This window comes from Exophiala aquamarina, assembly GCF_000709125.1.
Source record: "Exophiala aquamarina CBS 119918 chromosome Unknown aczIA-supercont1.2, whole genome shotgun sequence".
Lineage (NCBI taxonomy): Eukaryota > Fungi > Ascomycota > Eurotiomycetes > Chaetothyriales > Herpotrichiellaceae > Exophiala > Exophiala aquamarina.
Genome location: NW_013550586.1, coordinates 3,597,922 through 3,623,065, shown reverse-complemented (window position 1 = coordinate 3,623,065; position 25,144 = coordinate 3,597,922). Strand labels below are relative to the sequence as shown.

At 50.6% G+C, this 25,144-nt stretch overlaps 9 protein-coding genes across 9 annotated transcripts; 3 read left to right on the top strand and 6 right to left on the bottom strand.

Annotated features, from left to right (window-relative positions):
* Positions 1-363: 363 nt before the first annotated feature.
* Positions 364-4,891, top strand: A1O9_03121 (uncharacterized protein; the record flags this gene model as incomplete). Its single annotated transcript, XM_013408690.1, has 3 exons — positions 364-1,126; positions 1,254-3,979; positions 4,046-4,891. 3 exons carry the CDS (start codon positions 364-366, stop codon positions 4,889-4,891), a joined length of 4,335 nt encoding a protein of 1,444 aa, XP_013264144.1.
* Positions 4,892-5,328: 437 nt separating this feature from the next.
* On the bottom strand, positions 5,329-6,192 carry A1O9_03120 (uncharacterized protein; the record flags this gene model as incomplete). Its single annotated transcript, XM_013408689.1, has 1 exon — positions 5,329-6,192. One exon carries the CDS (start codon positions 6,190-6,192, stop codon positions 5,329-5,331), a length of 864 nt encoding a protein of 287 aa, XP_013264143.1.
* A 653-nt stretch (positions 6,193-6,845) lies between these two features.
* Positions 6,846-7,598, bottom strand: A1O9_03119 (uncharacterized protein; the record flags this gene model as incomplete). The annotated part of the gene is made up of 1 exon (XM_013408688.1): positions 6,846-7,598. One exon carries the CDS (start codon positions 7,596-7,598, stop codon positions 6,846-6,848), a length of 753 nt encoding a protein of 250 aa, XP_013264142.1.
* Positions 7,599-8,314: 716 nt separating this feature from the next.
* Positions 8,315-9,959, bottom strand: A1O9_03118 (uncharacterized protein; the record flags this gene model as incomplete). The annotated part of the gene is made up of 2 exons (XM_013408687.1): positions 8,315-9,306; positions 9,476-9,959. 2 exons carry the CDS (start codon positions 9,957-9,959, stop codon positions 8,315-8,317), a joined length of 1,476 nt encoding a protein of 491 aa, XP_013264141.1.
* Positions 9,960-10,946: 987 nt separating this feature from the next.
* On the bottom strand, positions 10,947-12,909 carry A1O9_03117 (uncharacterized protein; the record flags this gene model as incomplete). Its single annotated transcript, XM_013408686.1, has 3 exons — positions 10,947-12,320; positions 12,381-12,642; positions 12,704-12,909. 3 exons carry the CDS (start codon positions 12,907-12,909, stop codon positions 10,947-10,949), a joined length of 1,842 nt encoding a protein of 613 aa, XP_013264140.1.
* A 3,362-nt stretch (positions 12,910-16,271) lies between these two features.
* A1O9_03116 (uncharacterized protein) lies at positions 16,272-18,086 on the bottom strand (the record flags this gene model as incomplete). Its single annotated transcript, XM_013408685.1, has 4 exons — positions 16,272-16,600; positions 16,785-17,780; positions 17,831-17,949; positions 18,013-18,086. The coding sequence occupies 4 exons, from the start codon at positions 18,084-18,086 to the stop codon at positions 16,272-16,274; spliced, it is 1,518 nt and encodes a 505-aa protein (XP_013264139.1).
* A 1,937-nt stretch (positions 18,087-20,023) lies between these two features.
* Positions 20,024-21,172, top strand: A1O9_03115 (uncharacterized protein; the record flags this gene model as incomplete). The annotated part of the gene is made up of 2 exons (XM_013408684.1): positions 20,024-20,167; positions 20,249-21,172. The coding sequence occupies 2 exons, from the start codon at positions 20,024-20,026 to the stop codon at positions 21,170-21,172; spliced, it is 1,068 nt and encodes a 355-aa protein (XP_013264138.1).
* A 789-nt stretch (positions 21,173-21,961) lies between these two features.
* A1O9_03114 (uncharacterized protein) lies at positions 21,962-22,963 on the top strand (the record flags this gene model as incomplete). Its single annotated transcript, XM_013408683.1, has 1 exon — positions 21,962-22,963. One exon carries the CDS (start codon positions 21,962-21,964, stop codon positions 22,961-22,963), a length of 1,002 nt encoding a protein of 333 aa, XP_013264137.1.
* Positions 22,964-23,616: 653 nt separating this feature from the next.
* Positions 23,617-24,275, bottom strand: A1O9_03113 (uncharacterized protein; the record flags this gene model as incomplete). The annotated part of the gene is made up of 2 exons (XM_013408682.1): positions 23,617-23,935; positions 23,986-24,275. The coding sequence occupies 2 exons, from the start codon at positions 24,273-24,275 to the stop codon at positions 23,617-23,619; spliced, it is 609 nt and encodes a 202-aa protein (XP_013264136.1).
* Between the last annotated feature and the right edge of the window lie 869 nt (positions 24,276-25,144).

The following is a 25,144-nucleotide window of genomic DNA, read 5'->3' as shown; positions in this document are numbered from 1 at the left end:
GGCTGAGTATATTTTGAATCTCTTGCATCATACGCCCATTAGCCCCGCACTTTTGACAGATTTTTACTCTTCTGTTTCTTCCACACTTTGGGAATAAACCACTAGCCGAGACCATCAAGAATATCCGCGATAACAAATCACCCGAGTTTGTCACAGTGAGCTACTTCGAACAGATGATATTTATGCCCCCGTGCTTGTCGAAGCACCCTAGGCCCGGAAACACGTGCTTCCCCTCCAATTAAAAGCTTGGCAACTCGAGCACCTGGTCACAGTTTGTTTATGGCCTGTTAGCCTGTTGTCTTCGATCAAGAGTATCTCGGTTCTTATCGCAGGCTTCCGAGCTCGCACCTCGAAGCCCATGAGATGGCCCCCCAAAGGAAGAAGAAGCCTGCAGCTAATCCTGCTCGGGGATTCGCTACAACATCACTTCCATCCAGATCCAAAGCAATTGACGAGGCTGAACAATCCACCTCAACAGGGACCACTGTGAGCCCCCCCAACGGACCCTCGGCGACGAACAATAACTCGCAGAATGGAGGAAAGACTCTCACCCAAGACAATTTGCTGCCCAACGGAGCATCTGATATAATGAAGATGACTCCAGAGGAGCTAGAAGCTCACCTTGAAAATGCGGAACTAGATAGCCTCCTCAACAAGTATGCTAAGAGGTGCATCACTGAAGCTAATCGGCAAGTCACTAGGCTAGAGACCGAAAGACGACAGATGCGTTCTCAATCTGTCAAACTATCCACCTACGGCTGGCTCTCTGGGGAGACGGCTGATCGGCTGTTTGACATGGTTGGGAAACCTCGCTGGAAAGTCAAGGCACCGACCTCTGCACCGCGTGACTCCGTCGGCGATGAAAAGATTTTGGCCGACCTTTGGACCTTACAGCGTGTGTTGCAAGTACTAAATTTTCCTGCCGTCCAAGAGGCGATTTCCCACATCACCCACCTGACGGTGCAGGGTTTGCTGGCCACGCACAGCGATCTTATACCAGGCCTACTCGAAGCTTTCGAGTGGTATGCTTCACAGAACCAGACTGACTGGCTCCCCAACTACGAGCAAGCATTTCCGCAAAGGATGGAGGAAACGGGTAACAGCACGCTGTACCAAGAAACATCTCGTGAGTGAAAAGCCAACGTCACCGATTTGGGTTGTTCACAATTTATGCGGACTTTCTGGTGTTTTATTCTCGACATGTACCTCTTGGAGTGCGCTTACAGCTCAAATTCATTGCTAACTTCGTACAGGACCTACATCCACAACGGCAAGCAGACAAAGCCCAGCAAGGACTCCAGTATCACTTTCCGAATCTGAGGAAGACTTCTCCGCGGCGAGCCCGGCGTCGGACAGCGATGACAACCTAGATCCACAGGCGCAGGTAGACAGGTATATCCGGATCCAGACGAAAATCTGGCGGTCACTAAACCCGGAGCCAACCCGGCCACAGAAAGGCTCTTCTAATGAAATGAGACGAAGACAACGCCTCAATAAGAAACTTGAAGATATTCGCCGAGATATCCTTTTCGAAAGCGATATGGCCGACTCGATGTGGAGCGAGAAACTGGAGGATCTACAAGCCACACATCAACGAGTATTGCGGGAACAGGCCAGGCTACGACGAGAAGAGGCGAGAGAGTCGTCAGCCGTACCAGATAATGCACAGGAAGACAAAAGCTCAACCGATCGTGAACTTGTCATCGGCGAAGAAGCACGTGATGATGACGAGGTACTCTTGGGAGGTATTTTTGGGGAAGTGGAAGAAGCAAACCCTGTTGATCAGCAAGAGAGTCAAACACAAGAGAATATCCGAGTACTTGATTTCGGAAAATGGACTGGGGTCTCACCTAGGAGGCTGCTAGAGGAAATCTGCAGAGGCCATGATCCCAAATGTCGGATTCAAGTGCAGGCCCTGCAAAGCACTGCTTCATCGACAAGACACAATCTCACCATAGCTTGGAATACTGCACCTCGGCTGCCCAATCACGCAGTTGCAGCTTTGCCAACTGAAGTTACCATGTCGATGACCCCAAGTGTTTGGACTTTGATCATGAACAGCTTAGCGGCGGCGTCCAAAATCCAGTCTGAGGCATACATAGCCTCGCTGGCGCTCTTCCTGATGTCGACCCTGGGCAGTAAAGAACAGAAAGCAACATCGCGCCTTCCTACTGTTTGGAGAGATTTGCTCAAAGAGCTTTCAGACGCCAAGCAGGACCTCGCCAATGAGGAGCATAAGACAACTCTACGGGACCTGCAAGCCACCATCAAGAAGACCAAGGATGATTTGGCACAAGATATGAATCAGGGTGTATCAGTCGAGAGCGCCCAGCAGCAAGCGGCCAGTGATTCCCGGCGGCGGACACATCGTCCAACTGCTGCAAGGCTAACCGCAGAGCAAGTATTGAAAGAGTGGACGGCAAGAACCTCGCGTCCAGCGTTTGCTAGAATGCTTGAAATCCGTCAACAGCTGCCGGTACACAGCTACAAAGACGTCATCCTCGACTGCGTCAACAACAACGCCGTCAGTGTCATCTGCGCAGAGACTGGAGCTGGAAAGTCATCGGGCATCCCCGTGCTGCTCCTCGAACAAGATTTCATTGGTGGGACCGACTGTCGCATACTTGTGACCCAACCACGACGTATCTCCGCAATCACTCTTGCTAGACGGGTTTCACAAGAAATCGGAGAGGCCAGGAATGATATCGGAACCACCCGGTCACTGGTTGGATATGCCATTCGAATGGAGTCCAAGACAAGCAGCAACACGCGGATCACCTATGCCACAACTGGCGTGTTGCTTCGGATGCTTGAAGAGTCGCCAGACCTGGAGGAATTGGACTACCTGGTCCTCGACGAGGTGCACGAACGGACCATGGATCTCGACCTTCTCTTCATCGCACTGCGAAAGCTACAGCAGCGACGGAATACGCTCAAGATCATCCTCATGTCCGCCACGGTAGATGCAAAGAAGTTCTCGGACTACTTTGGCGGCGCGCCTGTGCTGGATCTACCCGGGAGGACGTTCCCGGTCGAGGTTGGCTACCTTGAGGACGCGGTTGAGGCCACTAACGACCTCTCTACGCTGAAGGACAGAGGACTGCAGGGTTACGAAGACGGAAATGATTTCGAAGATTATGCAGATGAGAAAGGCCGCCCAATGCTGACCAGTCCAGAAAAATACAGCAAGCAGACCCAGCAGGCCCTCGCTGCCATGGACGAACGCCGCATCGACTACAGTCTGATCGCGAAAGTGGCCACGGCCATAGCCACGAAACCCAAGTACAAGAAGTACAGCAGCGCTATACTGATCTTCATGCCGGGGATAGCTGAGATGCGCCGTTTACACAATATCCTTTTAAACACGGACATATTCGGCAGGAACTGGGTGATCCACCTCCTCCACTCGACGTTCAGCACCGAGGATCTCGAGAAGGCGTTTGAGATCCCACCATGTGGCCACCGGAAGATCGTGATTGCCACCAACATCGCCGAAACAGGTATCACGATACCAGACGTGACTGCCGTCATCGATACATGCAAGGAGAAGGTGATGCGATTCGACGAACGACGCCAGTCATCTCGCTTGACCGAAGGCTTCATCTCGCGCTCATCGGCACGGCAGCGACGTGGACGCGCTGCTCGTGTGCAGGACGGACTCTGTTTCCACCTCGTCACTAAACACCGGCATCACAACATGATGCTCGAGCAGCAGATTCCGGAAATGTTGCGGCTGGGCTTACAGGAGCCGATGCTACGGATCAAGGTCTGGGATCTGGGGAGCATAGAGGAGACGCTGGCTCAAGCAATCGACCCACCCACTCGGAAGAATGTGTTACGTGCGATTGAAAAGCTCAAGGATGCTGGTGCTCTCACAAAGAATGAGAAGCTGACTGCCCTTGGTAAACAAATCGCAAAGCTCCCGTTGGAGGTGTCTCTCGCCAAGCTAGCCATCTTCGGCGCCATTTTCGGATGCCTGGTAAGTTTCTTTCTCCATTGGAACGAGCGCGCGAATGGAGAAATTTTCTGACCCTTTTGTCAATAGGAACCAGTCCTTACCATCATCGCCTTTGTAACATCCAAGTCGCCTTTTCGAGCCAGCCCATCCAAAACACTAGCAGAGGTGTTGCGGGTGTTCGCTCGAGGGCACTCGGATCTGCTCACATTGGTCAAGGCGTATGAAAGCTGGAGGAGAGCGAAGACCGCTCGCGCAGGGCAGGAATTCTGCCGCAAAAACCACATCAACGACCAAGTCATGTCGCAGGTGGAAGATCAAAAGGTGCAACTCCTGGTGTATCTCGTCGACGCGGGCGTGGTGGCGTTCGAGCCGGAGGAGAAAGAGACGCTCGTACGCGCCCGATCCGGGTCGGGTCGCGGGGGCAATTTCTACACGATCCCAGACCGCTACGATCGCATCATGTGTGACCGGGCGCTGTGTGCGATTATCGCGATGGCACTCTATCCGCGCGTTCTGGCGCGCGAAGGGAAATCCTGGAGGAATGTGTACTCGAACCAGCAAGTTTCGCTGATCTCGCACTCGATCAACCACGGAAACCCCCGCGCGCCGCGGTGGCTGTCGTTCTACGAAGCGATGCAAAGTCGCACCGGGAGCCTGAACGTCTTCGAAACCTCGGCCATCCCGGACTCTGCGTTGGCGCTCCTATTGGGCGAGGCCGAGTTCAAGTTCTTCGCGGGCGTGTTGAATCTGGACTCTGGAAAGGTGCGCCTCTCCGTGAGGCATTGGAGACAGTTAATGGCGATCAAGATTCTCAGGGAGCGAATGGCGGATGTGTTGGATGCTGCGTTCAAACGACCGTGCGATGCTATGAACGCAGAGAATTGGAAATGGATAGATTTGTGGTTGAGCATTGAGGCCGCACAGGATGCATAGCGAAAGCTCTCGGGGCGGTCTTGTGGGAAGTCAGATTTGGAGCACGATGTGGGTTGTTGGCTATTGGTCTTTCGATTCTATCGCTTCCTAGATCTTGGATATATGAAGCATATGCAAAAGTATGTGGTGGGGCATAGTGCACATCAGCCATGTCTCCTAAAATTCGAAGGGGTTCAGATAGGCATGAATTCGCCCTTTTGGCCAATGACATCGATAAAAGCAACACCAATGGCTTGGTTGTGGATTGCAAATGATATGTATAACCCTGGGAGACAAATTCTCAATATTCACTGGCTAAAACGAAGAACGAAAGGGAATTTATCGGGGAAATGCCAGGGAAGACCTGCTGAGTCAATTGGTACCATGACAGAGGGTCGTCTGGACCGAGAGCACACAACATGCAGTTGGAACCTCATCGCCATGGCTGGGTGAAATTGCTACCTTAGGAGGTACGCTCCATCCACCGGTAGGGGAACACCGGTTATCCAAGCGGCGTCATCACTGGCCAGAAAGACCGCTGCTTTTGCGACATCCTCGACTTTGCCCAGGTTGCCACCTAGAGGATGTCTGCTCTGAATCTCTGCTAGTACGGACTCCTGGCCTTGCAGATTTTGAGTCATGCTGGTCTCCAGAAACCCCGGGCACAGGGCGTTACAGTGAATGAGATCTTTCGCATAGTCCAAGGCGATCTGTTTCGTCAACATAACCGCTGCCCCTTTACTGGCGCAGTAGCTAGGCGTGCCATAGTACGGAGTCAAACCCTGGATGCTTGCAGTATTGATGATCCAGCCTCGAGAATTGTATATCTTCTCCTGTCCATCGAGTATTTGCTTGAGGGCGTACTTGCATCCCAAGAACATGCCTTTGGTATTGATTGCGATGGTCTTATCGAAGTCCTCCTCGCTAGTCTCGTGACACCTCAGTGGTCGAATGTGTGTGCTCTCAACACTGATCCCGGCATTGTTCACCATAATGTCTACTCTCTTATACCGCTGAGTACAAGCCCTGATGGCAAAATCCATCTCACGGGCCTTCGTAACGTCCGCCTTGTGGTAGGTCGCTTCCCCTCCCATTTGGCGGATGCGCTCATGGGTGCCGGGTTGGTTTGCTGTGCGATTATTGAAGTCATCGGCTCTGAGAGTGACTGGGTTGATCGCGTTACGAGGGGAAGGGTAGAGGTCGATGCAAAAGATGTTGGCGCCTTCAGCGGCGAAGGCGAAACAAATCGCGGCACCAAGTCCAGAAGAACTGCCTGTGACAACCGCAATACGGCCTCTCAGGCGGCCTGAAGGAGCGCTCATAGTTGGTAGGATGGAGGAAGCCAGTGTTTACCTGGAGTGTCGGAGAGACTTCGGCTTGGGTAACCCCTCGATGAGATCACCAAGTCGTTGGGGGGTAACACACCACACACGTCGAGTTCTTGTAGGAGTTTTCTCCAGCGCGTGCTGAAGCAACGCAGTGACGCCGCCATCTGACGAGCCGAGACCAGGAGCATGAGACGAGGCTGAAAGGGACAATGTGGGCTGTCTTCATAGGCGCAGTAAGGAATTGAAGGGACTGGGATTGGGACTGGGATACGGAGCCCGACTGTTGATGCGTCTTGTGGCTTTCCGCTGCGGCGCGACGTCTTTTGAAATCCCGGCATCCAGGCCCCTGAGGCCCTCGGACACTCGCTCCTTCCTTGACTACATACAACTGTCAGCTGTCTGGTACAGTACTTCGTCCTGCGCCCCGCGGCCCCCGATTGACTCAATCACGTGCAACGGCGGTGCACGTGACCAACGCCTGAGGTTGAGACGTGATGGAGGTAGACATCGTTACTGGATAATCACTTAGGTAAGTTTAACTGGGCTACAGAACAGCTTCAGAGGATGTATGTGCAGCAAGAACAGGACACTTCGATGCCGTGAGGAGCCTGCTTCAGGACTCTAGTCCGTGCCCTTCTTTGACTCTCTCATGGTTTCTTCACTGCAATGAGGAGGAAGTAGGGCCGGTGCGCCTCTGCTTTCGCTTCCAATTTCGGCTTCAGATCCAATCCTTCCCAAGCTTCCTTGAATGCTGTCAGGATAAAACCAGCCTCTATCAAGTATGTAAGATAGGTATCGACGGTCCGGTGATACTTCTTGACACCGGGTGCCAACCAATTCGTCACTCTCAAACCCTCGTCCCAATACTGGTTCAAAGGCCAGAACACCCGGCCCTCTTCGTCAGTCTTCCAGGAGGCATCGAATGGCGCAGAAGCGATGGGGTGCTCGATGGAGAACACGAACTTTCCATCCGACTCCAAGCCTTTGAATATCTCACCCAGCAGTCTTCTCAAAGCCTCGTCTGGAAGGTAGTGAAGCGCCAAAGAACTGTAGGCCAAGTCGTACTCACGTTCCTTAAGCGATAGTTCCTCGAGGTTGCCACAAGAGTACGTGATAACTCCCTGCTCAATACCAGCTGTCTCGGTCGCTTGTCGCGCCCGGTTCAGCATGTTCTCAGACAGGTCAATCCCGAGCACGGATCGAGCGTGCCCTTCCTGGACTGCCCAGCGAGCAAACCAGCCAAATCCACAGCCCAGATCCAAAACACGCTGGCCCTTGACATCACCGACCAACTTCCGAAGCGTTGGCCACTCAGGGGCGCCATCCAAGCCGTACACGGAGCGCGGGAGCTTTGAGTATTCACCGAAGAACTCGGCCGTGTCGTAGATGTTCTGCGCCATTCTATGCTTTGAGGAACTCACTCAGGGGGGAGCAGATCTTGGGAGAAAATGGAAAACAAAGAGGGAACTCTGTCGCCTTGGCCGTCGAGATTCCCACCTTTATTTCTTCTTTCCAAAGCCATCGTCTGGAAAAGCGGCGACCTCCATCATAGGATCTTCGTATCCCAAACCCATGTATCGTGTTTCGACATAGATCTAGTGTGTCTGTTATAACTGTCGAGTGCATTGCTGGTGAGTCATAGCATTCAGCGCCCCGCATCATGATTCACAGCCGTTGGAGCGCTGAAGTGCGCTCCTATCACCCGCGGGCATTGTTCTGCTTGACCAAAGGGGTCTCAAGATCTTTCGCTTTTCATCTATCTCGATTGCTCCTTGGAATAAGACATAGTCCCATCACTTTGGCGAAAGCTTTTATTCCTCCGATGGGTGTTCTTGACCAGGCCTGGGGCGTGGCTTTTGCAGATTGAACAATATTCTCAGCTCTGGCCACTTTTTGAGTGGCACATCCAGGGGAGAACCACGTGTTACACTATACATGGGCACGGGCTTGTGCTCTCAATCTTACATCTCTTAGCCGCTTCTCAGCCGCCTCATACAGTGGAGCCCGCTCAGCCGATTCTAAGGGATGTCATAATTACTGCTGACGAGCCAAGAGTCCATACACGATGCCATTGCTTGAGGACATGTCGTGCCAAAGTATAGCCCCTTATATCCTTTTAGACAAACCCAAGCAGTTTCACCCCCTGTTCGTCATCGGAATCCTCACAGGACTCTGTGATTTGCCTTGAAAGGTGTACATTCTCCAGGGATACTATCAACCCGGCTTCGGCGTCATTGTTCGCATATTCATTCTCGGGATCTGCCACTCTTGTTACCAAAATCGAGGGAGCGTCAATCCAGTTCTCACCTTCTGCGACTGGCAGGGTGTCTATGCGTTCAAGTTGCTTTTCCATGGAGGCGGCCTTGGTATGTGTGGAGTAGGTTTCCCCAGTGGTTGAATCATACTGTTTCTGTCTTCGTCCAGTTTGACTTCTAATCTGTTCAATGGTCCTGATCCGAATTCTTTGAACCATTGCATTCAGCATCTTCTTTTCAAGAGTCGCCAATCTGGAGGAAGGATCTTCCACCCCGGGGAGATTGGTTGGAGGTAGCCAATTAAGATATATTCTTTGATGAGTGCTTGGTGGTTCGACATCGGCTGGGTGTTCTTGGAAATACAATGAGCAACAATAGCACGCGGGCTTACTACAACCAATGAAACGATCGTTGTCCCAGTGCTCCAGAGTTGCGCTGCGCTCGTAGAAATACTCCAGAACAATCAGCTCTGCATGAACGCGAGCTCTGGGATTTTTCTCCAAATACGCTCGCCGAAATGTGTTTTCGATACTGAATAGGCGGTCCAAGGTTTGGAGGCTGGATCTCAGCTCGGAGAGTAGTTGACTTTGAGAGGAGGGCACCATTCGATTGGCGATGCTGTCAAGCTTGAGACTTGATCCACGGGGAGCAGGCAGAACTATCGACGGAGGATTCTTGATCGGGATGATTTCAGGTTTCAAAACGAGCTGGGGGAGTCGCTGAGCCGCCGCCAAAAGAACTTTCACATTCTTGACGTGCGCTGCGATTCGCCCAATATAATGCTTTGCTGCCCTGAATGGACTTTCTGACTTTTTATGACCAGTGAATGTGTTGACTCTTTCTCTAATGAAGTCTATCTTGTTAGAGGTCGAAAGAGAGTAACAATATCGACAGAGGCTAACAAGCCCATTGCTTGAGTTCTGAAGTTGGCTGGCTAGGTCTTGAAGTCCTGTTCCGCACCCTGTGATTAGAACCATAATTCGGAAAGTTAAACTATGCTCCCTAGCTTCTGAAGGACTCACTCTCAAGCACAGGCTTGTCTTGAACAGCTTTGGCGCACTCCTTCATGGAGAGCTGCAGAAACCTCAAATATGTTCGGATTCGTTGCTCACTGAATTCGACACATGCCTTTAGAAGCATGCTTTCCATTTGGATGCGCTCCTCTCCGTTCATGTTGTAGACTTGTTCAAGTTTAGAGAAGACCGACTCGAGAAAGTCTGTTACTTTCCGCTGAGGAGCCTTGTTACTTGCAATATAATATCTCAATGGATTTGCTGCGGCGCCAATCGCCGTTACTGTGTCTCCACCCTTTTTGTAATCGCAAATATAGGACAATGAGTTCAAGTAGCGCCGGCGGAGTTCTTTTTCTGTAGCATCGTCTAACGATGGCCTGTTATTGTCTGAATACAGCTGATCACCTTGGAATTGGTCCAAAGCATATAGTAATACCAGTGGCTCGTAAAAACGGTGGAGAAGTTTGTTCCTCTTCGACGAAATTCCGGCCATTGGATCTAAAATGGTTGCGGGGTTCCAGTGCCAGCCCAAAAAAGTTATCTATGATACCTACTTAATGATCAAAGGACCCTCGTTTCGAGAAGGACCGGTACGAATATATCTTGATAGCCCTCTTCGTTAGAGAGAAGGACGTCTCCATCACTACAAATCATAGCTGGGGACTCGCCTGCTGGACAGCTGTCGAAAATACGAGGCAACAAGGGGGTTCGAATGCTACGGCACCTTCTCTTCGAGATATCAACTACAATAGACAACGAAGCGACAACAAAGCGCCGCGAATACGAGAGATCACTTGTTCCAATGACCAAATGCAAGCCATGAGGAGCAGAGTTGGGCTATCAAGCCCACCATTGGGTCTTAACTTACCAAGGAGAAGGAGCATCGTCGGGAGTTGGGATAGTAGGCCACAATATCCTTGTCCTCAACTCAAGCAAAAAGGATCTAAATTCAGGCATCTCCGAAGTCGTTCTAAGTAAAGGGCACAAGCGAAGCTCCTCCCGTCAAATGGAATTGGGCGATATCTCGCTGCCTGCAGATTTAAACCGAAGTAAAGACCATTGACACATGCGGAAGTGCATTCTCAGCTCTTCATTTTTGGCTGACGGGGGATTACAGCTAAGCGCATATCACAGAGCGAGCCACGTCACTTTGTTGACACCAAGGCTTCACAGGATGACCTCGGGTAACCGGTGTAGATACCGCCGTTTCTGGCCTGTCAGCAATCGTGCCAAATCGACGTGCAGCCTTCTAGCCGGGGTAATGCAGAGGTGAGCCTCAGCTCATGAACTTATTTGTGGACGTTACTAAAATCCTACATTGTGAAGCCATGGAGGCGGATATTGGATCTTCTCAAAGTGGCGTGCCTGGGCATACCAGCTGTCATTACGGGTACAACGGGCGAGGGATTTCAAAAATATTATCGGGGACATAATTTCCACCAAAGTACTGACAGAGCGACCAAAACAGGCTCTGTTAAACCTACTGATCCGCCTTAATCATATCGGCCGCCCTCTCCGCGACACCATACGCGACCGCCTGCAAATGCGCACCGGGGACCATGGGGTAAATGCCAGTATCAACGACTCTAACGTTGCTGGTACCGTAGACCCTCAGTTGGTCACTGACAACGCCGCCCAACTCGATTGGTAGCATGGCCGTAGTGCTCGAGTAGTGGTACTCGGTGCCGATGCCGGCACGTAGAATGCTGCCCAGCTGGTCGGTGTTGGCGTCACGGGGGATCTGGGCATAGGAGGGCTGCAGCTCCGCGATTGCGTCGGTGTTCAGGATCTTCTGGTTCACCTGCATAGCCAGGATCATTACATCGTAGTCGAATTGGTGCACCAGCCACCGCGGGTCGACGTTCGGCGGGGTGAACGGATCCGTCGATGTGATGTGTGTGGTGCCGCGAGATAGAGGTCGCATCACTGCGAGATCGAGCCCTCCAGCGTTGTTGTTCAAGTTTTCGAATGCCGGGATGTCCTCCGATGCTAGCTCGCTCAGTACGCTGTCGAGTTGCCGCTCGTACCCACGCTGAAGTGTTGGCTCGTTCGCATATGTGTCAGGTAGATTGAATGGAGCAGAGCGCGCAGCAGAGAGCATACCAGCCGGGTCCGCCGCAGTCTGTTGTAAAGAGGGAAATGCAACAGCACAGCTGGGCTTAGCTGTCCATGGGCCAGTCTTACTGCCGTAGTATTCAGCGGCCGATTCATCGTTGAATTGAGAGTTGGTGGCAAAATCGTTAATGCCTAAGACGTCGGGGTTGTTGTAGGCATAGTCTAGATGAATCATGCCGTGATCCTGCAGGTTATTGCCAACACCAGGTAGGTTCTGAAGAACGTCAATTCCTAGGTCTTCCAAGACAGAGCTTTGACCGATACCGGATAGTTCGAGAATCTGAGGGCTATGGATAGCACCCGCCGAGAGAATAACCTCCCTGCTGGCGAAGGCTGTCTGTCGTGGTGAAGAGGGTCCAGCGGCAAATTCAACTCCAGTGGCTGTTAGTGAATCACCCTGTTCAAAAATAATCCTGGTGACTTGTGAGTTTGGCTGGACATTGAAGTTCCCGCGCTGGATATTGGGGTCGTAATAAGCACGTCGGGCATCAGAGCGGGTTTGGTTGTTAGGATCAATATCCAAGGGCAAGAAGTAACCGCCAGCAGAGAGACCCGCATTTGGTTCGGCCGAGGTGGGAATGCCTAATTCCTGTAATGCTTGGAACCAGTTGTCGGTCTGTGGCCAGTAGTAATTGGGGTATGAAACTTGAACAGGCCCGTTCCTGCCATGAACTGCAGAATTCTGGAGGACTGGCTGTACCTCCGCGCCTTCATAATCCTTAGGAGTATATGTCTCAGACTAGAGTGATATATCAATATCCTTGAGTCTAGCGAGCAGGACACAACATCTCTTGCCTACCTTCTCAAAGTAGGGTAGGAGAGCTTCCCAACCCCAACCGGTGTTGCCGATCTCGTTCCAAGCATTAAAGTTCTGTTGATTGCCACGGTTCCAGACCATTCCATTGATCAAGGAACCTCCACCGACACCTTTACCCATGGGGATATGACGGCTCACTCCATCCAATTGGTCCTGTGGGGTAGTGTAGATGCCCCATTCGTAGAAACCATCCGGCTGAAGCCCAATATAATAAGGGATCTGAATTTCAGCTTCGTAGTTATCCCTGTACACCCCATTGATTAGCTGCAATCCATAAACCAATAAGTTTCAGGCTGCTCACTCACAGCGCTCCTGCTTCGAGACACAGCACAGTCACATCTTCAATCTCGCTTAATCTCGATGAGACCACAAGGCCAGAAACACCACAGCCGACGACAATATAGTCATAAGTTTGGCCGGCAGCGTCGTTGATCAGTCCTCTGTCCTTCAATGGGAGAGCAGACACTAGTCCAACCAAGGCCAATGACAGTGGTACGCCTCTGGGTGGCATATTGCCGCCCGGGTGACCCTGTGACAATTTTGGGGATCAAGAATCCGAGTCCCTTCTCAGTCCTCCGCAAACCCGTTGTTTCAGGCACCGTAGGTGTGGTACACAACGCTGATCCTGGTTTTGGTAAGGAAAGTCTAAATATCCAAAGTGAGACTCTGTAAAGAGGGAAGTCGTGCCTTGAAAAAGCAACGCGCCCATAGCCGATTGAAGGGTTGAAAAGAAATGAAAAGAAACGCTCAAAATTCGGATAACCGTGAACCGATCTTTCGAGGTAGTGTAAATCTCTGGGACGTACTCCGCTGGCCATTTTAGAGTCATTGACTTTGGGAGGTCTTCTTGTTAGCAACATGTGGTTGGTGGACGGGAATCTGAATCAAGAATGGCAGGGGTTTGAACCCGACTGCAACGAGGGTTGATAGCGATGCGGCCAGATGAGCACATCGATCCCACACTGCAGGAACTTACCCTGTCATATAAAAGAACGCCAGAGCGTGTGGGTGTTATCGATAGCTCTGCATGTGTAGCACGAGGGAGGCTCAAGAGACTTTCAGGACGTTATTGGTGAGATCTCAAAGCGCAATCGGCAAGGGTGCAGACAGATGCAGCCAAGGATCCATGTAGCGAAGAACAAGTGGACAGTGTTAAAGGCCGACTCTGCCGGTACCGGAAGGTTTAAGGTCCATGAATCGAAGTATCCTCCACCACCAGGAGGGGTTGGGATCAGATGTACTCGGTACGGTCGACATTTTTTGAAACCTCACGTGTGTTCGATTCAAGCTTCTGGTAATCGCCGAGTTCGCAAGCAATCAATGCAACACGTGGCGATAGATTCCGTCTGCCGGTGCAGATGCTCTGGGGTTGCATTGTTTCGACTGCTGATGGAAGGCAAGGCGTGATGCATCACGTACAGCTGCAGGATCGAGTGAGTTCAAAAGAAGAATAGTGGAAATCCGAGGATGGTTGGAGATGTCGATATAGGGGTCCAGCTGGCTTGCCAACTCCCCGTCTGAGAAGTTTATGATAGATATCTAGCCTCCTGTTAACGAGGTTCTTTACAGTTCGACTTTTAGTGACAATACCTCCAGCCTCGTCCATTAAGATCGACGATATTTTAATATTGCACAGCCACGTGTATACTATTGATCATTACAGCCACTAGAGTCCAGAACTTCACGCGGACTGAAAAAACCATGTCGTCTGGTTAAGCTGAACTACGAGGGATCAAAAGCATACTAGTCTTCCAAATGGATTAAACAGGAGCCCCTTGCATGATGGAAACACCGACAACAGGATGGACCAACTCCTCGCTGCAGGAATTCCCATATTCGAGCTCAATCGGGATAAAATGCCGCTAATCTACAGCCTTTGGATGCTCTGTGGTTCCAAAGATTCTCTCAGGCTTCTGCAATTCCCAATATATATAAAGACCTTCCTCTCACAGGACAGCTGCAACCGCTATAATCGCTGCTCCAATTGTGCCCATCACTGGAACAAAAGCGTTCAAGGCTGCATCAGAGGAGCCAGTCGAAGAGCTTGCAGAAGCTTGGAAACTTGATGCGGTGGCGGACGGATTGGCTGAAGTTGCGGTGGCACCCGTGCTTGTGGCATTGGTGACGGCGTTGCCGATGGTCAGGCTAGATTGGTAGTGCGTTCCACTAAGCGCCATGCTGCGGCTGGCAGCGTCGACCTTGCTTGTGTATTGAGCATCGGAAGCAGCAACGATGGTAACACAGCTGATTGGCGTTTGGGTGGTTGTGGTTGTCACTGGGCCAGTACATATGGGCCATCCAGCACAAGTTGACAGAACAACATCAGGAAGCGTGCCTCCCACGCAGCATCCGCTCGTGCCATGGTTGTCATAGTAGACACCAGGACAATTAGGAGTATCTCGCCGCAAGAGAATAGTTCAGTATTGTGTCACTAGTCAGAACAGCAGGCCTCCCTTTTGTTGTGAGAAAGCGAGCTGAGCAAAGATGGCCTGCGCGATCACGACAGAGATGAGAGAAGGCATTTTCAAGAATCAGGCTTCAAGGCATAGTGATGAGGGGTATCTTGATGGACAGAATTGTTGTAGGAAGATCTCTTGCGTGGCCATCTTGAAAGGTCGTTGCTCTTTTATGTCCCTCGGATGGGAATTAGTTCATCATGTTTATCTGTTTTCATCCTCAGGGTCCAAGCGTGGTCTATCATGGCTGCCACTTGACACGCTGCGTCTGTACAAAAGGTTGCTAGAGTTGCATTTCTTGATCCACACATCATGTCACCTGTTCGAGGCTTTAACAATTATGTCTGGTTCTGTGTCTGTGCGTCTCCCAGAGAGGACCCTCGGAGGAAGGTTATTAAATGGCACGAAGCGTAAAAGAGGCTATGTGGCTGCCCTCACTTAGGTAACCAACCTTCTCGTTCAGAGCACGTGCCGCTCCCGCGAACACCAGATTGTGACGGCAAAGGATCTCGCCAGCCACGGAACCGGTATGTACTTATCCTCCAGTACTTTATACCTACACGACCGATGCCAATTTCGGCGCAATATGGTCCAGAATGGTAGTTCGGGTGCAAGCGGTTGTTGTGGAGCGACAGGGCTTTGCCGAATGACTGGGTCCGCCTAGGCAGATGGGTTGCGACTGCGTATGGCATTACGGATTCAGGCAGCCTGCAGCTCTCTGCGCTGTCAAATATTAGATTGAAGGATTCATGGCTACTCAACAATATGGGTAATAGTGTCGTTTGTTTTGCTGGTTGTATTTGAACAGTAAAGAGCAAGGGTAGCAAGTGCATTTAAATCGGAGACATTGACGGTTGCTATCATGACTGTGCAACCACCTTGCTGCTGTTGCGATGATTACACCGCAGGGTTCGATGTATGTTGATCGATGTGTGCCATGACGCATTTCCGCTGAGGCCGATTGTAGTGTCGAGCCTGGCATATGAGCTATAACAGCAAAAATACTGAAATCCACAAACTAGATCAGGGCGTCGACCTGGCATCATAACTAGGCCTTAGAGACCATCTTCCCCCGCATGTTCTCAGCCAGTGCAGTCCTTATCAGACACAGTTCAAACAGCACCTTGTGTCATTCTCCCTTTGTCAAGGGAAATTGACAGTGGTCCTGGAGCGTTGAAAAGAACACAATGTTAGTCTTAGCAGACTTTACCCGGTCGTGTCACCGTGCACGAATATCGTTCCTGTGGATATATTGGTGTTCGATCCAGGCATCATTCACGGAAAGGTCGAGAAGATCTGTGTTCGGATGAACAAGATGTCCGCTGATGAACGAGGGATATTCCGGAGGAAGCTGTCACCTCCCACATGTGATTTCATGAAGGTTAGAGAAAGCCCACGAAAGCAATATGATGGTCGTCTAATCGTTATCAGCTTCAGACTCACGTTCCTCAAATCGCAGGAACAAATCATCTTGCGCATCTGCTCCCTGAATAGATTTCCATACACCTTTCACGGAAACAAGGACGGGATCGTCCAATAAGGTATCACAAGGCCTGGGCGCAAAGCTGAAGACCCGGGGAGAGAGCTCGCTGTAACCATGATCCTGTTGCGAGTCTGAGACGGCATATGATAAACTCCAAATGATTGAATCGCTCGCACCACATGTTGCCACAAATTCTGACACGGAGGTCTGTAGGCTTTGCCTTGCCGAAGAGTCAGGATCCGCAACTGATGCGTATATAATACCTATTGTAGCTAGGTCAGCCGCGATCTGACTAAACAAGTGATGGATTGCGAGCGAGGAGTTTGAGTTCCAATCAGGTTGTCAGAGGATAGTTATCAGCAAGGCATAAATGCTCAGGCAATGTAGATAAGTATTCATAATTTGGATCATCATTGGATGCTGGGAAAGCCAAAGGAAAGGACTTACATTGACCACTAGGACATTCTCCTGTGTCTTCAGAATGAATCTGTAGATAAATAGGTGCTCTTTGACCAGTAGGACCGCCTGCTTCCACAAGGACAATCGCAACAGCAGGCGTAGGGCCGTTTTCGGCAGTTTGTGGGAAGAGCTGGCGAAGAGGATCCGCAACGATGTTGATTGATCGCCACGTGCTTGCGCAGTCACCGGCAGAGACTTTGTCCTCGGCTTGAGGGAGATCATCCGCGCTGCCAACCACGATCTTGGCTCTAATTTGAGTTCCACCCGATAAGACACATTCAATTAACGGCGTTTGGTCAGCATTTTCATTCGTGTTTGCTGCTGTGATACCCTTGGCGGTGGTCAGGCTCCGCAGTTCATGTCCGAGCAGGTAAACCGATCCACCTACAGCTCCAGCTCTGCAAGCGACCTGTGAAATTTCGGAATTGCCTCCATATTTGGCAATGACGGCACCGAATCCGGGGCCGAAGTACCCCATAGACCTCATGTGTCGCCTTATCCTGATTAGGGCGGTATCAAAACGGGTCAGGCTTGCGGGTAAGGGTGAGAGTGCCAGGGCTTGCAGTGGTGCTTGCAGGGATTCGGAGAGTTTGAATTTGGCTGCAAGAGCAGTTTGCAACGTGAAATGTGAATCAACCGAGGTGTCTGCAGTCTGGTCTTCTTCCTCCTGGAGAATGTATCGGAGGAATTTCATTAGACCACGCTTGTCCTTCATTGGCAAAGACTCGTCATTGAAGACATCTTCGCGAGTGCTGGGAATTTTGTGCAATGTTCCAGCACGGTGAATCCACCAAGAGCCAACAGCCAAAAATTCTAGTTGGGTATGAATTCTGGATGAGACAAGGGCTGGTAGGATGGCAGATTGTGCGTAGACGATTTGGGGATTGAGGCTGAGCGTGTAAGAACGGGACGAAGCAAGTTTTCCATGGTCTGACTGCGGTGCTGGTGTCGAGACTGTTGCACATTTGAAGAGACTATTACGCCCTGAAAGGTCTGAGCAAAGTCGAATCATTCAGAATTAATGGAGAATATACCGTTGTCCAACTCTTGCACCCACCTTTCCACATCTTGGAGACTCAGACCAGCATCATCGCCCCCATAGTAGTCGTGACGGTCGACATGCAGGATTTTCTTGCCTGAGCGTGAGAGGGACCTGTCAGTAGGGGCTTTGTCAGTCAGTTTAGGCCGAATCTTGAAAGGGAAGAAAAGCACCTACAATGCGAGGAGTGACTGTGGAATGCTGGTTCCAGCTATGACAACATCCCAGATCTCGTCGCCGAGGGTTTCCATTTCAGATGGTACACCTCACACGTGTGCTTCGAGAATTGGCGAAGGCGTGGAGGAATCAACGATGAGTGTGGTAGAGGCCGAGTTGAAGTCGGTAATAATTAATTGATTGTTGAGATCTAAAGGCAAGGCAGCAGACTTGTACACTGTTTGTCTATGGAAACTTTGCCGAGTGGCTTGAACCCCACGTGATTCCTCTCCAGCGTCTGCTTCCACGTGCATCACTCTTCCTCATCTTCAAATGTTGTCACGCACACATGATTCAAAGTACAACCTGATAGCTATTGTAGTGTTTTCACTATTTGTATCATACTTCCCTCGGGAAGTGTTCAGACAGAGCAGGTAATTTTCCCGACAAACGATTAACACTCTCGAAGACCACCGTACAATTTGATGGCCCTAAATATACACAATATACATGAGGCGACATTCAAATCAATTGAGGCAATGAAGCAGGAACTCGCGCAGCTCAACCCTCCTTAATCGCAGGCTTAGAAAGCGTGCCACTGTTCCCAACACGGCAGATTGATAGAGTGCCAATTTCAGAAAAGAAGTCATCAGACTGAAAGCATGACATATGGTTGTGCCTCACGCCTGTCGCAACTTTGCCATTCCTGATTCGATTCGTACCAGACCGAAGTAGCGCCTGTGCCTGTGCCTCAAAATGCGAGAATCGTATTTGGACATCGGCTTGCGCGCCACGATATTTATTCGCTGCTTAGCGCTCGTGCTCGCTGGGTTATGTTATCGGTCCTTCCTTTGAAGGCAACTTAACAAGTCTCTTCAACACTGTCAAGGTGGTCCGGCTGGTCCTTTGATACCCGTCAAGGGGGTGTCGAAAAGATGTCCACGAAGAAATCCACTCGGATGTGGTCAATGGTCAGTTAATGGTCATAGCTCAGCAGCTCCAATTCACTCCAACGGTAGGGAAGGTCTGCAATCCCACTCGTATAGTGCAGTGATCCAGGCCGAACTCTACGACTGCATCTGCCATCAGGGCTAGTATTGTGCTTCTGTGGGAGAGTGGCTGCACGACTGCCAAATCACGAACGTGGCTCTGATCCTACGTCAAGTTTTAGTCAAGGCTGCCGAAGTATCTAAATGATGAACCCACGGTTTCTCCAACTTGGAACTGACACAGGTCAGTGGCATGGGTCGATCAAGACTAATTGGCAAATTTTGGTAGGAGAAGGACGGCCAACGGCGTTAAGAAAGAGGAATAACGGCAGAGAAAGCCGGCCGGACTTTGCTCCACCGTTCCCTTTCTAACAGTTAGAGTGCTTGAGCATAATGACTCGGACCTCCAGAAGGACGAGTATATGGCGAGGATAGTCACAGTGCCAAGGTGGAGCAACTTTCCTTCTCCAGAGAGTCCCCCAGATTCTCACAAACCCACCTGAGTTCTCCATGCCAGGGCGACTAAGCAAGACCGCAGCCCCGCCAACTCTTATGCCAAACTCCGCAAGGCTATGCCCCTAAATTATAAGCCGTTAATAGGTGTGATAGCCTATGGGCCAATCCGTCTTTTACTACCCGCAGCCACTATACCCCTAAAAGAGAGGATATGCATTATTAGTCCTCTCTCCGGCTTCTGCTCTCCTCTCAGCTGCCGAATATGTGCAAATCCCTCATCCTCCACTCCAGACTTCTGTCCTCTCCACAACCCGCCCCACGTTTTATCCACGGCGGTGGTATGAGGAACTGGGTATGAGGGGAAATTAAGCCTAGCAAACCCGCTACTCGGCCCATAGTTGCCGGGGTGAGTATTTCTAACGTGGTGGCAGTACCTTCAAATCTCATCACAATTCAAGATCTTTTAATTAAGGTAACGACACTCATATCATAAGAAACCACACCTCTCCGCAACAAACCAACTACGCCAGCAAATCATTGAAATTGATCCCAATACTTCAACGAACGGTTCATTGGAAGACAACAACATGGGAAGCTACGCCGAGGAACCTCCCTTCAGGACTATCAAAGTCAAAGAAGTCCATCCTACTTTTGCGGCAGAAGTTGAGGGCATTGACTGGAAGAACTTATCCGATGAGCAATTCAATGAGATTTTTGCAGCCATGGCTAAGGTCAGTCTAGTTCTAACAGCCTTGAACACTAGTTTGTTGGCTACGCCGGTCATATTAAGACCCACCTGCTAAGCTGAACAGTATGGCATCATAATGCTCCGGAACACTGGACTTGACGATGCCGGCCAGATCGAATTCTCAAAGCGCGTTGGTGAACTCGATACCATGAGGCGCTACATGACCAACGGTCGTAAGCCTAGATATCAGTTCTACGAGCTCTTTGATGCCGGAAATATTGACGATCAAGGGGGAGTCCTTGACCCTGATAGCCCCAGAGCACACTATGGAAAGGTAATATCTACTCTCGTTGATACCCTGCAGCTCATTAACAACACCTTGAAGGGCAACCAATTGTTTCACGTCGATTCATCGTTCAATCCTCGTCGAGCAAGCTACTCGATTCTTCGTGCTGTGGAGCTGCCGCCCTTGGGCAATGGAGGCAATACTGACTTCGCTGACTCTCGCACGGCTTGGGATGATTTAGACCCTGAGTTCCAAAAGGAGCTCTTGCAGAAAGACTATGTTGTCAACCACTCGATCGCTCAGTCCAGGAAACTCGGTTCCCCAGAGTTCTTCAAAGATCTGGACCCAACCAATGGCGGCCAAATGTCCCGCCATAAACTAATTCAAAAGCATGAGCCAAGCGGTCGTATGAACATTTATATTGCTGCCCACTCCCACAGCATCGTGGGTCTCCCAAAGGATGAGTCTGATGCCCTGATAAAGAAGTTGCTCGATCATGTTACCCAGAGCAAATATGTCTACAGCAGTGAATGGCGGAACAATACGGACATGATCATCTGGGATAACAGGTGTACGTTGCACAGGGCGAATGGTGGAGCATATGAAGGGAAGTACAGACGTGATCTGCGCCGGACGACTGTACATGACACGAGCCCGACTGCTTGGGGTTTGAACAAAGTCGTAGATAACACTGAGGACTGGGTTGTCAACCACGGGGCAACCTCGGCGGCCGCGAACACAGTTGTGCCTCTCAAGGCTTGAATGTGGTAGCTTGTGAAAGGAAAATTACAAGGCTCTAATATGGCAGTGAGAGTACTTGCAATCTGTATTCTTCTCAACTTGATCATGAAGACGCTAAGGTGATGGTGGTTCATCCTGCATGGTCAAATTTTACGTTTTCCATAACGTTACACTCCATTGATTCACCACATTCAGATATCCACCTTTTTTGCCAGCTGCAAAATGCTGTGATGAGGATGCTGTCGTTATGCTGTCGAGATATCCCAATCGGAGAATTCGTCGCTCTCACTAAGCCGGATGCTCAATTGGAAAGCTCTCCCCTTCGCTCCCCTTTTTCCGCCATACACACATAGTTTCCAACCCGCCCAGCTAATAGTAAACCTTGAAACAGTTCAGTACGAACGGAAAGGAGTATCAGTCAACTCAGAGACCAGAGGAGTGGCCCCTATTTCGCGTCCGGCATTGAGTGTCTATCGGCCCGAAGTTTTTCCGATGGGGCTACGAACATCTTCGTCAGATGATCCAACTTCACCTAGGTGAGCACTGACTTCGTTCCAATTCAGCAGAACACCGACCATGGTATCAATTCCACGCGTCGATGACTCTTTGCTGACGTGAATTGACTCGTGCTGCCTGCAGGCACATTGCTGCGATGCAGAGTCACAGCACTACGCTAGTCCTCTGTGGGATTTCGTTCGATTGACGAGGATAACAAAGACTATTTCGCCCTAGATTTAGCCGCCATTGTTTAGATAACAATCAGGAGGTCCGTGAGACGGAAGATCTATGATGGTAGCAGAATCATCTTCCATGCCTGGTAATCCCGGTCATCCGTTGTCTCTTCCCTTGCCTATCCGAGCCGCCACGCCTGGCAAACTCCTAATGATTGAGGCGGCGCCAGAATACTTGGAGGATGAAAAAGATCCTGTCCACCCACCAAGCATCTTTGATTTCCCCAGGGAGCTCATTGAGCTCATACAATCTCGGCTCACCTATCATGATCTAAAAGCCCTTCGCGCGACGTGCAAAGCTAGTAAGGAGGCCATACTCCTCGACGACGTCAAAATCGCTCAAACACGATTGAAGGCGACTTTGTTGCTCCAGGAGGCCGCAGACTATACGCAACGACAGCAAAAGATCGCAGAGTTCTCGCGTTGGGCACGCCGTTGGCCGAACGAGTACCGTACATACTGGTCAAGCGATACCATCAGCAATATCCACAAGAATTACATCACCCGGGCCACCCGTCTCAACTGCTATGTCTGCTTGCGCAGCCTGCCAAGGGAGTGCTTTGCTGATCGACAAGCGACCGGTGCGAGGTCCCTTGGACACAAGGAGGCGAAGATGCGGTTTTGTACTAATTGCGGCACCAAGCGATCTATCTGGCCGCCTGGCACAGTATTGAAAATCGTCCACAAGTCCTATGTAGCTTGCAGAGGCTGCTGCTCCATCCAGAAAGGCGAAGTCTTTTATCGAAGCCTTGGCGTGTGTTCGAAGGAATGTCAGGAATTGATTGAAAAGATCCAACAATCGGCGGCGGACCTGGAGGTCAAGCCGGCTCATTCGACTGCAGAAAGCCATAGTCATGATGTTCGAAGAGAAGTGAATCACACCACAGGAGCAAGCGACACTGCTACTGCTCGCATGAGAGCAACTCGTTGCCTTCGCTGCTGGGGTATCGATCATACTGAGAAGACGGCTGACGGGGCCCTAGGCATGCGTCTTTGTAAGAAGTGTGAAACCTTCAAGTTTGGAGACATGTGTGCAGGCCCAGAGGTTGCAAGCGATGCGAGAACGGATTACGGGCGTTGAGAAGATCAATGAACAATGTTTATCAAGAGTTCACATGCTCAAATACGGCCCAATCCTGTGGCATACGGCGAATTTGGAAATCGATTGATGGTATTAGAGAGCGTCATTGGAATATGCTATCCTTCATGGGAGGATTGGACCAGTCTCGGGCTGTGATCGTGAAAGAGAGGAGCGAAGGGATTCTCCGATTTCGAAGTCTCGGTGGTTGGATACCCGTTGTTAGCCCCTTGACCTTGAGACGTATTTGGAAGTCTACCATCGTCTCAGTCGTACCAATTCAGCACCTTTGGCCATCCCTCATATCGGTCAAGTGGATGCTCTCCGGATCAAATACTTGCTGCAATTCTATAGCGAGCTGTTTCCAATTTCCAACAGGTTATTTTCACCTACAGCCTTTTCCTAATGGCCCTAGGTCCGGAGTGGCAGTTAAGGACCCTCAGCCTTGCAGTCGCGCTCAGACATAGTCCCCCACAATTCCAACACCTCGCCCCATGTGCCCCTCAAAATCGGTGCTTGCAGCGATTGCTTCAGTGGCCTTAAAATCCTCTGTCAATTGCGCCATCCTCCGCCCTGACAGATGGATTGCATCTCTTCCTAAAAGGAATCTCGTAGTCTTCTCTAGTCCCGTTCCCAGGCCAGTGCAATCGACAATGTCAACAATAGATGTCTCCGAATCCACTGCTCGGCTGCTTCGCATGAAGCAAAACATTGGTCTTGTAGAGCCCGGCCGTGATTATAACTGGCCGGATATTGAACATGGCCAGTTCTGACTTTAGAACCGACTGAAGCATGTCCTGGGCGGCTTTAGGAACAGAGTACATCGCCATTGCTGGACATGGATGAAAGCCGAAGATGGACGAGATGGACACAATGGTGCCTGCCTTCTTCGCCCTCATGGAAGGAAGAACCCCCAGGATGACACGAACCGGTCCCCAGAAGTTGGCTTCCATGGAGGCTTTCATTTCCTCTTCTCTGCAGCAATATGATCAGCCTTGGTCTCGGAACATTTGAGACCATCTTACTTCAGGTCTTCGATTTGGCCCGCGAGGCTATATCCTGCGTTGTTGACTGCAACATCAATACCTCCCGCCTCTTCCGCGGCCTGTTGAACAATCTCCTTGGTGCTTGGTAGCGAGACATCAAGCTTGAGCCATTCACCTCCTGTTGCCAGAACTTCTGGATGTTCTTTCGTTGCTACATCTGGGTTTCGAGCGCCTGCAATGACTTTATGGCCAGCCTTTAATGCAGATAATGCTATCGCCAGGCCCAAACCTTGCGAGGCGCCCGTGACGAGCCATGTCTTGCTTGCCATGGTCTCTGCAATCCCCAAACAGTTTCTTAGGTTTCACTTAACAGTGTGCAAGGTTGAGATGTGCGGCCTTGCTGCTTATATGGGTCAGACTGTGAACCCGGTCCACGTAACGGAACTTGATCTTGGAACATAACGTTTCCATTTGCGGGCGTCAGGCCACCGTGGGCGAGCGAGCATCTCTCAGATCCGCTTCCACGACCTTCCTAGTTTCCTGGGAGCGGGTTGACTGCTGAGACTGAACGAGACCTTAACTTCTTGACGCCCTAGCGTAGCACTCTTTCGTCAGGCTCCCTACATGAAACGAGCATAAAATATCACCAAGGGCACGTCGATACCCGTCCAAAGACTGCTCAGCTACCAGCCATCTGATTTCAATTGTCGAAAATTATCTCTTTACGACTCCATTATCGAGCGACATCGGACTTGAAAACTCGAGCACACGGCAAACCCCCCCCGGTACGCATGGAGGGGTAGCATTTCGTGGCCAAAGCTTCGATGCGGTTGATTTAAGTCTTTACTCGGCTTTCAACGCGACAGCCTAAATGCCCAGCACGCATTAAAGTCTGGTACAGTAACCATGAGTGATTCAAAACACGCTCAAACATACTAAGATCCGCAAACTCAAACAAGAGTCAAGGAAGGATAAGGATGATCCAAGGGATGAGATCCTAAAAGACTTGTATGACAATGTCTGGGGCAATGTGAAAGTGTCATGAGTACAGATTATAAGGATCCCAAGCTCTTGGTGGAAGTAGCGGTTAAACGTTATACATCGAACAGCCTTGGGAGCCTAAGATCTGACTCTGGTTGCTTACAGGCGCCTGGACTGCTTTCCAAGCTCAACAAAATACGAACGGTGGACTTGTGGT